We start from the raw sequence: 16,941 nt of genomic DNA on the forward strand, positions 1-16,941 counted from the left end.
TAAATCAACCTTAATCACTTCCTCCTCATATAAATAGAGGGAAATACACTGCATCAGCTTTGGAAATAAACACAACTACCAGGATCTGAACGTGGCTGTTATTACAGAGCAGCTGTAGTTGATAGACCTTCACCACAGCACAAACATTCTTGGGAGCCCATTACTTGTTCCCATCCTTTCCAAAAGAACACTTGTCTGAACCCAAAGGACTCAAGAGAAACACCATGAAATCAGGTTTTCTAACTGGTTTTTTTTTAATAAACTATAGAAGAACAAGGTAACATTTCAACCGAAGTCATGACAACTGCATGCTTAAAAGTCGATACATAACATGACTCTGGATTTTTCTGTTCTCTTTAGGAAAAAAAAAAAAAAGAGAAACTGAACAGAATGCATAGATTTCTACACATATTCAAATAATAGACTAAAGCAAGCAGAAACACAACTGGAAAAAATGTTTTGACAGTAATTCCAGATCTATGAAATTTTAAAGAGGAAATTTCAGTTCTAAGAATCTTTATGCTGGAACAAATGACTTTTTTTATACAGCATGAAAATAAGTTTTATCAATTGAGGCACTAGAAACAAACTTACACAACAGCTCAAATGCATCTAATGTGTGAACTGAAAACCTACAGCCCATGGCATACTAAAAATTTAGAATTTAAAAAGTTGCATTAGACTTGCACTTGCTCACATTGACACAGTGAAATTAGTGGAAAACTACTGTTTTTTTCCATTAGAACAAAATCAGGTTCTGATTGCTGTTTCCAAACAGTTATCTTCCTAGATTTTTCTCATTGTCCTCGCTTGCTTCATGTCTTCTCATCAGGGAAAAAAACATGAAAAGGTTTCTGTGCCACCCCATTCAGCAATGTTTATAAAGAAATTCAAAGCACCAGTCTTTGTGCAGCGGTTTCATCTATGGTGCTGTATTCCCTTACTCCATCATGTTCCCCACATCACTGAGCTTCTACAGATTAATACATTTGTTTAGAAATAGGTTCTCAATAAGTTCTGTACAGGGTGCTTATTTCTACCTTTTGATCCACATTTTCAACGGGGGTTAGCAAGTATTAAAGACAAGGAGTCTTGACACAGTAATCAAGATGATCACACAGCAAGAGGAACTTGAGACAGAAAGGAGCTCCTATGAATACAAATGCTGCTTTCTTTACAAGGAAGAATATTCATGATCCAGTGAGGTTTCCACCCAGATGCTACAATAACTGGCACCTCTAAACACCTACACTAAAATATACCTCGGTATCTTAATCAGGCACTTTAATAGAAAAACAAAGGAGTAACTTTTAGTAACACAGGTACTGTGATAGTTATTCTGTAAGGCCAGAACATTTTGTATGAAGCATTCAGAAAATTAACCGTCCCACAGAATCAACTCTGATCAAGGGCTAAATGAAAGGAGAGTCCCTCATTAGACAAGCCTGCTGGAAAAAGAAAAGGCTGAAAAACGGTTATCAAATATTTGGTAGAAGCCATTAACCCCAAACTTAGATTCTTCACTATCTTATGTAAAATGCAGTGCAAGGTTATTTATCCCTTGAGATGATGGATCCAAAAGTAAACATTCATGTGCTTTAATTTACAAGGTTTTTTTCCCCACCCCCCAAAAAAAGTTTTTCCACTTTGATAACAAGCTCCCTGAGGGAATACATCAATGTTATGTTTTCAAGGGAAAAAAAAGCAATCATTTAAAAAACAAACTGCAAAGCTCCAGCAAACAATAGTTGCCCTATTTTGAGCCATAACACATTTCCCACCACCATTTCTTTGGAAAACACAAGTTAGAACAACTACTCACTGGTCCTGTAAGAGGACCTTTACCTCCCTTCTTTTACATAGTATCCTACAGATGACAGTAACCATTCATTTAAAATGGTAATAAATGTATTTCAGTCCAGTACATGTCAAAGTTATAGGAAAACTCTACCTGTAAGACTTCATCTACCAACACTTACAGGGTTAATTATGGATTCTGTCACAAAAATACAGAATCAAGGAAAAGGGGTGGAAATTCACTTGTAAGGCTAAACCCTTGAAAACTTCCTCATGTTATGAAAGTCAAGGGACAAATGAAACAATCTACAAACACACAAAACACATTTTTATGGTAATGAGAATGCCAAGTGCTTAAACCATCTTAAGTAATTTATTTCTTTTTACTGATGATTTACAAGGCCTTGATTATTAGACAAAATAGCATATTTTAACTAAACTAAAAAAAATACAAACTAATAGAGAATAGAAGGAAATGCTATATGGTTCTGTAGAATATATCACACCCAGTGCACACACTGCTTTGTTTTTCTCATCTGAACCTATCTGTTACTTACAAGATTTTTGCAAACAAATCTTTTGGTCTAACAAAAATGTAGTGTACCGCTTCAGACCGCTGAATTAGGCTCGAATTCTGGCATTAGTCTATGGTCTAAACCACTGCAGTAGATCTTTCAAAGAGCTTAGTGTCATAAAAACTGATCTAGACATTTTGGAGCAGTTAACAAGAGACAGGAGTTATAGCTGCATACAGTTCAGTATGGTACACTAACGGAAGCTAGAAGTTTTAGTACACTTATTGCCAATTTCTCCCAAATTTTAATAAGCAGAGCTTCTTTGCAGAGACATTATTGCTGATGGTAATAAGGCTGTTGAGGAAAAGGGTATCCAGGTTGTTGAGGTGGCGGATATGGTGGTTGTCCAGGAGTTTGATACACAGGTGAGGGTGCATATGGCAGATTATACTGACCATACATGTATGGATTATAGCCCATTGGCATTGGCATCTGGCAATACCTGTGTGGGGGGAAAAAAAAAAGAGCATACCTGAGTTGAAAAACATCAATGATGGTAATTTGCAAAAACAACTCATTAATAGATACAAACAAACATGCAATCTCCACAAATGCTTTCCTTTCATTTTGCTTCAAGTGCAGCAGGAAATGTGGTAACTTTCAAGAAGCAAACATGAAAACTATTACAGTGTGTAGAACAGAAATGCAGACAGAAGGTGGAGTAAAGGCAACTTGCTGGAACTAGAACTGATTTCAATTGATTCTCAAATGTTTAATAACATTGTGAATATTTCAACATTTACTGAGCCTGCTACCAAAGGAGAGCACAGCTGCCTTCGATTCCTTGTGATGACACCAGAAGATGAAAAAAAGCATCAGAAGAAAATACACTACTCAGCTGGAATTTTCTCTGTATTTCTCATTATCTTAGTATCATACTAAAGACTTGAAAAATGAGATATGCCAGCAGTTTTGAGATAAACATCACCAAATGATTATGCAAGTGTTGGCAATAATCAACAAACCACAGTTAAGGAAATGCAATCCCATTTTCCTTCTCCTTTGAAGAAGATGAACTGTAAACACTTAAAATGACCCTGCCCACAAAAGGTACAAGAAAATGATTCCTACAAGAGTTACATGATTAAAACTAACAAAAAACAAAAAAAAACACCCAACCCAAACAAACGAAAAACCCCAAGCAACCAACTAACAAACTAACAAACAAAAAAACTCCTTGCCTCAAACAGCAAACACATCTTCAACTCTAATAGTAACTAATGTTAAAAAGTCACACACAAGAAAAAGTGCCCTTAAGTAACAGGATAACGAAAATCTGCTTAAGTTCCCCCCTAACTTACCCAGGGTAACCGGGATAAGTTGGGTAAGGTGGTCCCTGTGCCTGTGAAGGTGCAGTACTTGCTGCAGGTGCACTGGCTCCTGGAGTAGGAGCTGGAGCAGCAGCAGGAGCTGCAGCTGCTCCAGAAGGTGCTAATGCAGAAGAGGAACTACTTGCTGCAGAAATCACTGGTGGTGGTGGCCGTGCTGGTGGCTGTGGTTTAGTCCCCTAATAAGAGAAAGTGAATTAAGCATGAGGTTCTTTATCGAAGTCTTGGAATCAAAAGCTGTGGTTATATGATTAAGTGACTTTTATTTTCATTTTAAACAGACATTCTATATTTTGTCTGGACCGATAATGCAAAACATCTAGAAGACACAAGGCTTTTAATATATTCTGCCCTCTATTTCACTTCAACACATTTCCAACTACAGCAGTATATTAAGGAGTGATACACACAAATTACAGATCAGTTTAGAGTTCCCAAGTACAGACCCAGTATTTTCAATCCACTAATTCTGTAGCATGTATTTACCACCATGGTTCTTGGGGCTGGAGTGGGAGTGGGCGATGCAGCTGGCTTATTTCCTGCTGCTGGCGTGGTCTGATACGTAGGCAGAGGAATGGAGGGAGCGCTGGGCTCCCTAGCAATGCTTTGCTGCAAATCTCTATTAAAAACAAAGGAACAAACATGCAGCTCAGTTTAAGAATTGTTTGTTATACACAGCAGCAAGTTAACACAAAAAGATGCAGTAGAGTAATATTTAAAGCATGATCACTGAGCTAGCTCAAACTAAATTTGGAGTCTAAATCACTTCCACGGAAACCATTCTCTAGCCAACTCTCTGATTAACTGTTACATTTATTTTCTAATAATGTCTTTATGTTCTAACTCAGCACTGGGTATAGATCACAACATTAGCCAAAACAGTAAAAGAGCACAGCAAGACTCAGTAGAATGTTCTATCAACACTAACCCTACAGCCTTAATACTGAATGTAAACACAGAGATGTGAGATAATCAGACCTCTGCCTTGGTTAGGCAGCCTAACAGCTTCCAAACTACATGCATGTAGGAAGCCAAATAAAAGGCAGAAGGGGCTGTTACTCAGACTTTGTTTACAAGCACTGAGCTTGTAAACTGAAAAAGAACAATTCTACAAAGGATCAAGTTAGAAAAGGTAAAAATTGAGGGTTGAGCAATGCATTTCTAAGATGACAAGTACACAAAAGAATTGCAGTTTCACCAACCAAAATTTTAGTACCAACAAGTCCTTTCTTATAAAAGGCTATGCGCTTTGCTAAAGAACACTGATTAAATGGCAAATTTCAATTATGCTTTCCTCTTAAAGGGAAGAGCCTAAAAATCACACCTGAAACATACTATACTAGGTCCGATCTCACATAGGGGACAATGACAACATCAAACATTCCTCCTCACCTGAACGACAAAAGCTTCTTCTCTCCCCAGCATTGAAAGCAATCCACATATCTAAGCAGTGATGAATTATGAGACCAGAGCAGACTACAGGGCAGAAGTAGAATACTGATACCTATTCTTCCTTTCTCATTTCAACAAGTACCATAATAAACATGTCCCCAATGATAAATTTCTGATAAATACTTTAATGTTTCTGCAATGCTTAAACAAAACATTGAAATCTTACTTGAGCAGCTCATCTCTTTCAGTCTTGCGAGCAAAGATAATGTCACTGCATTTGTTCTGGAATTTCAGCAGGATTTCTGTCAGCTCATTGTAAAACTAGTAAAGAAAAATAAAAACACAATATGCTCAATAACTATGTTCAGACTCCAGGCTGGCATACTTCTACATATTGATCCAGTAATAGGTGTTGTGCTATTACAGAGCCCAGAACCTGCCATTCCAATAAAGTTTGCTAGTACATTCTATTATGCTTTTCAAAATAAAAATTAGTCAGCTGTTGTTGCCCATCCTTGTAGTATCATAGAATTTTATGGGTGTGGGTGTGACTGTGGGTGTGTGGGTGTAGGACGTAAAAATAGTTTAGGATAACTAAAAAATATATATTAAAACCAGAGCAAAATTGTATCACTTCTGGTAATGAACTATTTATTTCTGTAGAGGATAATGGTTTATTTTTAATTTTATTGCTCTCAGTACCATGCATTTCATTTGTACAGATATCTCAGAAGCTGCGTTTTCTCTGTCTAATGAGCTATCAATAAACAAGCAAAAGTACTTAGTGCAGAAGCCATAAGACACCTTCCAGAAGTCTAGATGAAAAAAAGCAAACTAAATACAGCTCTCCTTATTATTTCTCATGTTTGCAGTAACAACACTTAAAACACCAATTTTGTAAGGTGATTAAATACCGTGGGAGAACAGATGAAAGAATTTCTCAGATAAAATGGCTCATCTGGGTGCTTCAGCTTCATTTATTCAGCTGTAATTAACAGCTTATCTTATTGTTCAGAAAAGCTTACTTTTCCGATAAGAACAAAGAAGTATTTCACAACTCTTGAAACAATCAAAATTCAAGCAACTTGCTGTCCTCGCTCCAGCAGTAAAATCCTCAAAAATGCACCTGTCAGCTATCATGTCTCCAAAGTTTATTGTGATTTTTGATTCACATCTCATTGTATACATAAAAAAAGTCCTTTCAATCCCTTAAGCATTACCATACCTTTGTGCCTTCTTTTAAATTGGCTACAAGTTCCACAAAGTTGTCATTTGCTACAGCTAAGTTCTTCAAGACTTCTTCTCTTAAATTAGATTCGTTGTTTGATTGTTTCATCTTTGAAAAATCCTGATACGCATTCTTAAAAGAAGAGAACAAATAAACAGTGCAAATAATACAAGCTAGTTCCATGTAAGATTCTGAATGTTTTGTTTTCTTTTTCCTCTTACTCATTGCTTTTGTTTTCCCCAATACCTGCTTTTCCTCATCTCCCATCCACACTGGACTTCCATCCTTGCTACCTGCCAAGCACAGTGACTATTATAATGTATATTTCAGAACAGTACATATGTTAACTCACTGGTAGTAGCTATCACCAGATAATTACCTTTTCTGTTGTGGGCTGCCTCATCCTGCAGACTGTCTTTCAAGGCTATACTAATTAGGCTGTCTCCTGTACTAACTTCCATTGATATTCATACAATCATACTGAAAGTCAGTATTTTTAAGAAGCATTACCTCAAATTTGGTTGACATTGGCAAGCTATTAAAAGGACACGAAAGAGGAAAACTTACAGAAGGAACACCTATTTACATCTCATTTCTTTCAGGAAAATAAAAAAGCAAACTTAAAAAGACTGTTTCAACTGTCAGAAGCCAACAAACTTGAACTCCAGGACATTGAAACATTAAACTAATGCCCATCAAGATTCTTTAAATATATTGTGCTAAAAATATCCAAATATAAAATCCTTGCTAAACATGGTGTATTTGGTCATTCAACAATTTTTTTTTTCCTACTGGAAAAAAAGTCTTCATCATTACTCAAGCTGCCATTGTCCTTTCTCCAAGCACTAAGACTTCCTCTTTTGCCAGATGGTTCAGGTAACTGTCTCTGATAAACTAAGACTGAATTTATAAATAAACTTTGGGAAATGCTATTAGGTTTTACTTCAATGAGCTTTGCACATACTGGAAGTCAACCATAAATTCTCAAGAGCAATTACGAATAAACCAAGCTGTACTTCAGAGACCCAAAATGTCGTCTAGTTGAGAGTAAAGACAGTCTCCTGTTATCCCAGAAAGAATTAAATGGAGTGAGGGGAAAAAAACGAAACAAACCCAAAAACTTTTTAACACACCACTTAAGCTTCTTTCAAGGACAAAACCATCTGCAGAATTGTGCCAAGAAAACGTCCAAGAGAATTTACACTGGAGCTGTAGGGAGAGCCTGCTAAACATTTCCATTTCTTTCTAGCGAACACAAAGACATCTTTATTTTTCAGTGATCAAGGCATGAAGAAGTATCAACTAACATATGACAGAATGGAAAGCAAGACAGACTAGAAAGTGAAGTGAGACCTCTAAAGTACTAGACAGGTAGAAATATCATCACTCCTAGTTTAGGAGAAAGGAAAACATGCCAAGTGTTGTACCTGAATGTTTTTGAGAAGTTCTTCCTGCTTTTTTAGGGACTCCTGCACTTTCTGTGTGTAACTTCCATAAATTCTGTCCAATTCAGTCACAGAAATAGCCTCCTCATTTATAGCACCATCCTGCGCAAGTGCAGTCAGGAATTTGCTTGTCATGTCAAAATTTACAGATTTCAGGTCATTTTCCAGTTGTTCTCTCTCCTTCTTAACTTCATCCAGACTGTTCAGCAAAGTTCTTAAGACATTAACAACCTAGGCAATATAAATGTCCTAAGTTAGCAGGTTTAGAGAAACTACTGGAGAAGTATAACTTATTAATAACTTTTTTCCATCTTACACCCCTCACTGATACTGGCAGTATTTCTGCATGTATATTTGCTTATGAATGTGTTAAAGGTGAGAAACTAGGACAAATATGACCAAAAAAAAATCTTCTAGCATTTCTCAATCTATATTCCCTTCTACAGATTTCATTTTGCTAATAAGACTGAATTTGTGTAAAATGTTTGCGTTTTTTTAAGTTGATCAGATACCTTCCAATAGGATATTCTAAGATAGCAGCAAAAAAACACTGACTTCAAATCATTACTGAGAAAAATAATAATATTGCTGTAGATGAGCCACTAACTTATTGGAAAGCAAATTAGTGTAACCGCCTAATCCTTTAAAATACTGAGCCATGTCTTATGTTGTCCCAAGAAACTGAGCACTACATCCCACTTCCCTACACAACAAAAATATTCATTACTCCTTTTATAATAGTCAACCAGTATCGCTGTCCATGGTGATTGACTTTGTTCACATTAAATGTAACAAACTATGCCCAAGAAGATTTTAAACATGAAGACAACTTCTTTTCTTCCTTTAGTTACCTCATGTATCAACTGAGACAGAAACAAGAGCAGCTAAGAATTAGCTTTCTTACCAACTCATGCAAGTTTACTTTGTTAGACAAACAGCACTTCTATTCAAAATAGAAACAGATTTCACTGCTTTACCTCATTTCCCTGTAGTGTTTTTGCTGGGTTGGCAGAAGGAATGGCTGCATTGAGTTCTGCCTCTGGCTTACACAGAAGTGCAATCGTATCCCGGTGAGTCTGATAGCGCTCCTTCACCTGCCCATCTGCTTGCATAGCTTTATTCAAAATATTATGGTAATTGGCTCCCTCTGGGGGCAGGAGGATAAAAAGAGAGTTTATATCATTTCAAAACTTGTTTCATCCGATCTTGCACCTGAGCCATTTTTGTGCTTTTCAGCAAGTCATTATACCTTTTTATAAGCCTGCTTAATACGTAAGACTTTTATATAAAACTTAAGCTTCTAAATTATGTTTTATAAACTGCATAAACTAGGCACCTATATTAATTCTCCAGTGAAGTATACAAAGGTATATGAATGAACCCTGGTTTGAGCTACCCTGCAGATTCAGATCTCTAACTCTGCAAGACCTAGTCAGTGTTACCAGTCCCATGTTAGCTTCAAAAACCACCACATATTAGGCACACAGAAAACATGCTATAGTGATGGTCCTAAGTAGTTTGACCTAACTGCTGGTAAAAAAAAACAACATAACATCGAATTAAAGAGACAACATACTGATGGAAAAATAAATGTTAACAAAATAAAATACACTGGAGTATTTAAGTAGTTGAAACCAGATCCTTGGGAGGCAGGCATTTTTCATTTCATTTGTTTTCTGAATCTTCAGCATGTATGTGTATGAAGCAAAGTGACTCAGAGTCCCCAGGCAGGTGCAAAGGAGTGCTCTTTATTGCCAAAAACCCAGCCTTTTTAAGCCATTATCACTTTACCTAGTTTTACGGCACAACAAGCCCAAGTCAACCAACCACCATACACCACAATGTGGACATGTGGAAGTCACGCAGCACGTCTCTCATGTTTCTCACTACAGTTCCCCTCTACTTAGCCTAAGTAACAGACCTGAGCCATGATTTTACAAAGGTAACACGGCCCTGATTTTATAAGGCTTTAGCTATATGCAACATGCACGTACACACCCAAAGGTGCAAAAGGAGCAGCAAATTCCCTGCTGTTACATCCTTTTTCAGCTCCAAATAACAGTGCAGACAGCAATCAGGATATTCTGGCATAACCTGCCTCAAACTGAAATTTGTGTATTTATAGATAATATCAGAGCACTGAAAACTACTTTAATTTACACTATGGGCATCTTTAGAATGCAAAGCATGGAGCATGGACTTTACCTGCCCTCAGAGGCTTGTAGAGTTCATTGGATGGTGTTCTCTGCCAACGTTCTTTGAATTTTGCTCGTAGGTCATTGTCTGTAGCTTCTTCTTCATCTAATAATCTCAGAGACTGCAAGAGTTAAATGTTACATGCATTATGACCTGTTTTAAACATAAAATAGCTTCAAAATATGCAGCTAGTGCAGAAAACAAAAACTGCCTCTACATTCTTTTAAAATATAATTTGACAAATAAAAGGCAGGCATAAAAGGGACAAATCACTCAAACTTCTTTAGAATGTTTTTCCAATACTTCCCCCTCTCCACCAACCTTGATAAAAAGAAAGTATTTGTAAGGAAACATCCACATGTGACAGCACATTTTCTGTATGGGCTGAACACTTAAATAGCATATTTTGAAAGTGCTATAAAAGTTATAAGCATTTGAATAATTGTGCACTTCTATTGTCATTTAAAGTAAAGCATTCAGTGGAGATGTATTTTAAGAATGATTTAGTGTAGTGGGTTTTGGGCTTACTTCATCTAGAATTTCTTTATTTCTTTGCAGCAGTTCAGGCAGATCTTTGATCAGCTGATCAACAGTCTGAATTCCCCCCTGCTCAATCACAGACTTGGACTTGTTCAAAATGGACTGAGGAACAGTGTCACCAGACACGTCTTCGATAGCAGCAGGAAGATTGAGGGAAGCCAACACACTGAAAAAGTCAACATGTTAAATAAACAATTTTTATCCTGAAAATAACACTGCTATCTAAATAAAGAATCACACGGTCAATTATAATGGAAGTGAAGTGTAATGTATACCTAGCCTGAAATTTCAAACATATACCTAGCTAAAAATACATTTCAAAGCTCTTAGAAAGCTAAAGAAATGCTAGTCTTTTAGCACTTACAAAACATAGTAAACATTTTAGGTAGTGACTTGTAGACAAAAGAAACAACTGCCTTAATTACATTGCTATCTCTCAGCTTGGTACCATTTTTTAATAACTATTTATTTTAAAGAATTTTTTTTAAATGACCATTGGAATATGAAAATCCTACTGGATTAATGGTACTGAACTTTTTCTGAGGAAGTGTTGGACTTCCAAAAAATGAGGAAAAATAGAAGAAAAATAAATGTTACTTCTTTCTAATAACCTTTCAGATTTAACACCTACGGAAAAGTAGTTCTAAATCCCCCTGTTGTGGTTTAAGTTTGCCAGCCTACCATACAATAATGAAAAAGCACTGCTATTATGTGGATATCTGCAGGCTGTAAGGCCATGCACAACCCCTCTTGAGAAACTTCACAAGAAGCCATATTTACCCGTTTGCCAGATTTGTGGCTTCTCTCATCTGGGCTATTGACCTGTTTACCAGATCTGCCTTCCTCTGGTTATAAACACTCACAGACTGCTGCACTTGCAGTGGAACCATCTTCTCAAACAGGTCTGCAATTAAAGTAGTATAAATCACAAGCTGCATTATGAAAGTAAAAGCACAAACGTCTTCACAGCTTTTTTTACATGCTGTACTACAGAGACTGACCTAAACAGTTTAAGATACTCTCCTCCTACTCCCCAAGACATCTTAAAAACAAAAAATCTATTTTTAGAGGCCTTTAGATTTCAGTTTTTAAGGCTGAATTGAGTTTGAAATAATTTGAAGACAATATATTTACACCAATTGTAGGGTTACAAATCAGGTTTGCCGTAAGGCTTCATTTCTAATTTTGTTTCACTAAAGGAAAAATATGCGAAAGCTAAGAGAATTTTTTCACAACACATCTGTAGAGCAAACAAACTGAAATTTTTCAACTTTATGGTAGACCAGCAACAAGGTTAGCTAATATTGTATTACTCAGTACTGTCCCCAACAGAACCTTTCCTTCTGAAATTAAAAACATTGGTTTAATACAGAAAATTCAATTCCTAAGAAAATCTTAGGAAGATCTGTATGAGAACTGTACACTTCAGGTAAGAATTTTCAACCTGTGCTTTATTACACTTATCAAAACAATAACAAACTGGAGGAGAAAAACAGCAGTTTCAAAAACACAGCTGTACCCGTAATGGAATGCAGAAAGTAAATATTTATTTTTTCATGGTATAAATGAACTTCATTGACCATGTGTTTCACAAGATAACAATTACACTGCGCACTCCACAAACTTTGCTTACCAGTGAATTTCTGACTGAGTGGAACAACAACTGGAGTAGACTTCACAAGACTGGCTTTTCCAATGGACTCCAAATCTTTCAGGTCAGGAACCCGGTCATGGTAAATGAAGTCATTGTCTTTTTTAGCAGCTGCAAGTGCACGGTTGATTTTGTCAACCAGATCTTTAACATTTATATATTCATCATAGCGAGATGCCACTGTTTTCACCAAATCTGCTGCATGCTAAAAAAAAATTTTAAACACAGTTAAAATAATAAAATTCTTTCTCCCTTTGATATATTCTTAAGAAAGCAGATGAGCATACAAAAAGAAGTTTCAAGTTCCATCCTGCACAAAGTTGATAAATGCATAATGGTAACTTTCAAGATGTCATCATGATTGTCTTACATAAGTCAGTCTAATTTCCTGGATATCAGTAGATACACAGTAAACATGGATCTTCACAATCAGTTGAAGCAGCATTTCAAATATTTATTTTCCAAAAGATCCAGGGACTTGAAGGAAGTAGTTCATTTTAGCCATTTTTTTTTCTCTACTGTACTTAAGATATGAGATGACCTTATTCATTACAACATCTCTAGCTGAAAACCTCTAGAAACCAGGTATAGATATGGAGGGGGAGGACTATAAAGACTAAAAAGAGAACTGTTTGTACAATTTTTAGAAATTACTCAGATTTAAAGCAGGATATCAGCAAAAGAACCAGGTACACATCAGGTAGAATTTTAACCGCTGGGGGATTTTTAATGTAGGAAAGGAAAATTATGTAGGAAACTTTATCAACAAATCTGTCATAATAGCTGTACTGAGATATGAAGCCTATGCAAACGTAAAGATAGAGATTTAACAAGTCAAGCAGTATCAAATTGCCCAAAAATCACTAAAACACATCTTCACAAAAGTTAGAGATGTGCCTTTCATCTTTGCAGCTGATAATAATTCAATTAATGTGATAAACATGCTCAACAATTTCTGACTATATTTCATTCCTAGTTATTTGGATTTTCAGAACTCCAACCCAGCTTTTCAGGACTAAAAGCTTTTCCATATTTTTCAGAGAAGACAGTTGCTCACCTGTAACCTCCCAATTTCTTCACCAAATTTCTTCTGTTGTTTTGCCAGGATAGATTGATGATATTCTGCATTGGCCTGCATAATGCAGTGCTTTGCAGCCAGAACTGGAAACACCTCCTGGAAATAAAAATACTGACCAGGGGAAAGTCCAACCACATTAACCACCACATTCAAATGGGATGCAGGAAGAAAAAGGAAGAAGAAAAGGAAATTAGAATCACCCAATTAATGGTTTAGATAGGTTAAAACATTAGAGGTAAATGTCAGAGATTATGTGGCTTTGCATGGATTGAATATTTTTTTTTTAATCTGCTGTTGCAAAACTCTTGGTGTCCATTATTTTAGATGAGCTATGATTTAAATTCAAGCCATGAAGTCACAACATTTACTTCAAAGATAAGAAATGCATGCATGTAGTAGAAAGGAATGTTGCAAGAACACACCCAAATACCCCCAGACAAAGCCAAGACAGTGTTCTTAAGAAATGGAGGTGGGTGGAAAGATAGGTCTTCTAGGGGTTTTTTTGTTTGACAGTTTTTTTAATTAAACAAAGTAATTACACTTAAAACAGCAGCAAGCCTATCAAGAAAGCAACTACAATTATGAAAGGAAAGAAGAAATAAGGAAAACCAGTAACTATTGACATGGAAAGCAACTTAAAAGTCATTTTTAGACTTTACATAAATGCACTTATCTTTGCAGGAGTACCAACCAAGACATGAAGAAAACATTACGCTGCAGCGCACAGTACAGACATGGTCTTAGATCAAGGATTTGGCCTTACTGTTTTATTTCTTAAATCAAGGAGCACTGGAAAACCAGAGTGATGTTTTAAAGACCTCAGTATACAAAGACCTGCTTCTTCACACTTGTGCAAGCTTGCTGCTCCCCCAGAGATGAAAAAATAATTTTTTTTAAAAAGGGTAAATTTGGGAGACAATGCTGTCTGGAAGACCTTGCAACTGGAGTTTGACGCTTCCAATCAACCTTGATGTCACACTCCTAAACAAGTAACTGTTCTCAGAGCTGGTGTTAACCAGCAAACCTCATGTTCCTTCAAATAATCACTTGACAGATTACTTTGCAACTGGAATAAGGAGCACATCTACACCTTAGAAAGGTACACAACAACAAAAGATAAAGCAATGGCTTGATTAGATCTCACTGCCTGTCAAAAATCACAAACAACATATCACCTACGCGAGAAACATTCAAGAACCATGAGAAAGATCTTTCTACCTCTTCCAAAACCAACAGCATTCAAATACACAGTCAAGATTAAATTAGGATATTTTACAAGTATCAAGATTGTTTTGAGGTAGTGCAAGAAAAGGCAGGCAGAAGGACAGAAGACACACACTGCCTTTCCAATCATGTGTTTCGCTAACAGGTATGTGAACAGTATCTCTGTATTCATGCTGTACTCAACATGAGAGCAAATTTCACACGGAAACACTGAGACTAAGAAGCCAATGAAGCCCAAATAGAAAGTGTTAGTTTGAAAACAAATTTAGTAAGGCATTAAGTTCTAAGAATGCATCCCTAAATAAAACCATAACCATTTCAAATTCACTTTAATGAAATGCATTACAAATACATGCACTTCATGTAATAAGATCTTACTTATTAAAAAAACCCCACACGCTTTTGCCCCCTCAGTTCTTTACTGTTTTTCAAATTACAGGTTCATTTCCCTTAAAAGCACCAATATGTCAGCTTGAGAAAATATATTTTAAGTCATTCATTTAGTATGTTGTAAACAAAAACAGTAATTCACAATAACAACATATCCTATATTATTTCCATGAGTTACTAACCTTGGGCAAAGTATCTTTATATTGACACTGTTTGTAAGCATCACCATAGTAATCTGCAGCTTGATTTGCTAGTTTAGCTATGATACCATCCTTCATTTTATCTGTGGGAGGAGAAAAAACAAAGAACAATTGAGATCATCATCAGTTTTTACAAATGAACAGGTGATTATTTAATCTTTAAACATCAATAACTCCATTTTAAGTGTACAGCTTTACATTATAGCTCAAAGGTGGGATCTCATTCTTCTCTTGACATAGAGCAGCAGTTTCCAGAATTTCTACTTCAGTCATGACACTAAAGGCTCAGTCCATTGTACAAGAAATCTATTGGCAGCTGCAAGCATTTATGCAGGATTAGGAGTGATGCTCTACCTCAAACCAATGGCAAGCTGCCAATAAAAGCCACAACAATCCTGCTCATAACTCTAGCAGCTTGCTCCCAGCCCTTCCTTGTGCCAGCACAAGCGCATGTGCAGCCATAGTTGAAGAATTTAGCTGAACTCTAGTTAGCAAAATAGGTTCTATCTTCAGCAGGATCTCTTCCTAACCCAGTTCTATGACAGGACTCTGAGAAACTGCAAAAGAGGAGAAGGGACTGGTCTCTTCCATTGCAGTCCACATCACTGTTAGTTTACAGCAAATATAGAAACACCATTCCAAGACATAAACCACAGCTCCTCAAAGTCATATCCACTACTTCATACCAGTGCATGTGTGTATCTGCAGTGGTACCCCCGGCATCACATCCTCATCCTGTTCCTGAAGCCAAGGAAGAGGAACATTCTGCAACTCTCTATTTCCTTTTATAAAGGAGATGTGCACTACTGGAAGTAGTGCAGGCTGGAAGTTATCTCCTTTTATAAAGGAGATAAAGATAACCTCTGGCCTGCACTAGCAATGCAGCCTTCCAAGGAAGGCAGGCAATCAATGCAAACACTGGCTGTCCACTCTAAAGAGCTGCCCTTAGAAACAAGTACTACCAGACTCTGGTGACCCTTAGGTACTGATATACTGATAAGCATGACTGTGGACTACAGGGAGATCAGGAATTCTGCAGAGTATGCTTATCTGCCAAAATTCAACCAACAGAATTCCCAAGTGGTCTGCTCATACCAGCATATTCACACATCTATCTACAACATTTCAGACATGAACTGTGATATAATGTATTTAGCTTCTGTGAGGTAAACATGTTTAAGGTATGCCAGAAAGATCTTTTCACTGTGGAACAGGATTCAGTCAATAAACTGGGAGAAAGCAGCTTATGAGATATATCACCTTTCTTCTTTGCTAGAATGTTCCTTTTTGGTGCAGTACGTATTTAATAAAACCAAAACACACAAAAAACCTAAATAACTTTTCTTTCTAGCCCCACCAAGTGTGCAGTCTTCCTTCTTATACCTGGACCAATAAGAAAGGAAAAAATATTGGCATATTAACTACATTTCCATTAGCAAAGGAAATGTTAGAGGAAACTCATTTGTCCATGCAGACAACTCAGAATATATATTTCACCATCTAAAGCTTTAGTCTTTACTCAGGTATCTTTAAAATAATGCAGCTACAATGTAAGCCTTGATTCAGGACAGCAAACATATTCTGACTTAAAGACACTTAAAACATTAGGAAAGGCTCAGAAATTAACTGGCTTGTAGTTACGTAATGAAGTTAGATATGACTGAACAACTTGGCTTTTACAAACACTTCTGCTTTCTTTCAACTTCTAAATAAACTTAGTTGTATCAGAAATACCATTGTAACTGGTAAGCTGATAAATGGACTATCTCACATGAGAGACAACCCAGAAAATTCCAAGTAAGGTAGTCAATGCAGCAAGAAGCTTAATTTCTGTTCTGAGATCTAACTCTGAAGGATTTGTGCTTGAAAAACGGGTTTTTGAAGTTAATCATGTTGT

At 36.5% G+C, this 16,941-nt stretch overlaps 1 protein-coding gene across 2 annotated transcripts in view; it reads right to left on the reverse strand.

The window, feature by feature from the left end:
• Window positions 1–230: 230 nt before the first annotated feature.
• PDCD6IP (programmed cell death 6 interacting protein) overlaps window positions 231–16,941 on the reverse strand; it is a 30,902-nt gene continuing 14,191 nt past the window's right edge. The window contains exons 6-18 of one of the 2 annotated variants that reach the window (XM_058831595.1): window positions 15,027–15,127; window positions 13,210–13,341; window positions 12,135–12,357; window positions 11,282–11,405; window positions 10,490–10,667; window positions 9,971–10,082; window positions 8,743–8,912; window positions 7,748–7,996; window positions 6,318–6,452; window positions 5,319–5,413; window positions 4,187–4,319; window positions 3,674–3,879; window positions 231–2,814 (exon numbers count right to left, since the gene is read on the reverse strand). In XM_058831595.1, coding sequence (XP_058687578.1) covers window positions 2,646–2,814; window positions 3,674–3,879; window positions 4,187–4,319; window positions 5,319–5,413; window positions 6,318–6,452; window positions 7,748–7,996; window positions 8,743–8,912; window positions 9,971–10,082; window positions 10,490–10,667; window positions 11,282–11,405; window positions 12,135–12,357; window positions 13,210–13,341; window positions 15,027–15,127 — 2,027 coding nt within the window. In that variant the 3' untranslated portion in view covers window positions 231–2,645. The remainder of the gene's footprint in view (window positions 2,815–3,673; window positions 3,880–4,186; window positions 4,320–5,318; window positions 5,414–6,317; window positions 6,453–7,747; window positions 7,997–8,742; window positions 8,913–9,970; window positions 10,083–10,489; window positions 10,668–11,281; window positions 11,406–12,134; window positions 12,358–13,209; window positions 13,342–15,026; window positions 15,128–16,941) is intronic. The other variant, XM_058831596.1, reaches the window with a different exon arrangement.

Source organism: Poecile atricapillus, chromosome 2, assembly GCF_030490865.1.
Source record: "Poecile atricapillus isolate bPoeAtr1 chromosome 2, bPoeAtr1.hap1, whole genome shotgun sequence".
In the NCBI taxonomy this organism is placed as follows: Eukaryota; Metazoa; Chordata; class Aves; order Passeriformes; family Paridae; genus Poecile; species Poecile atricapillus.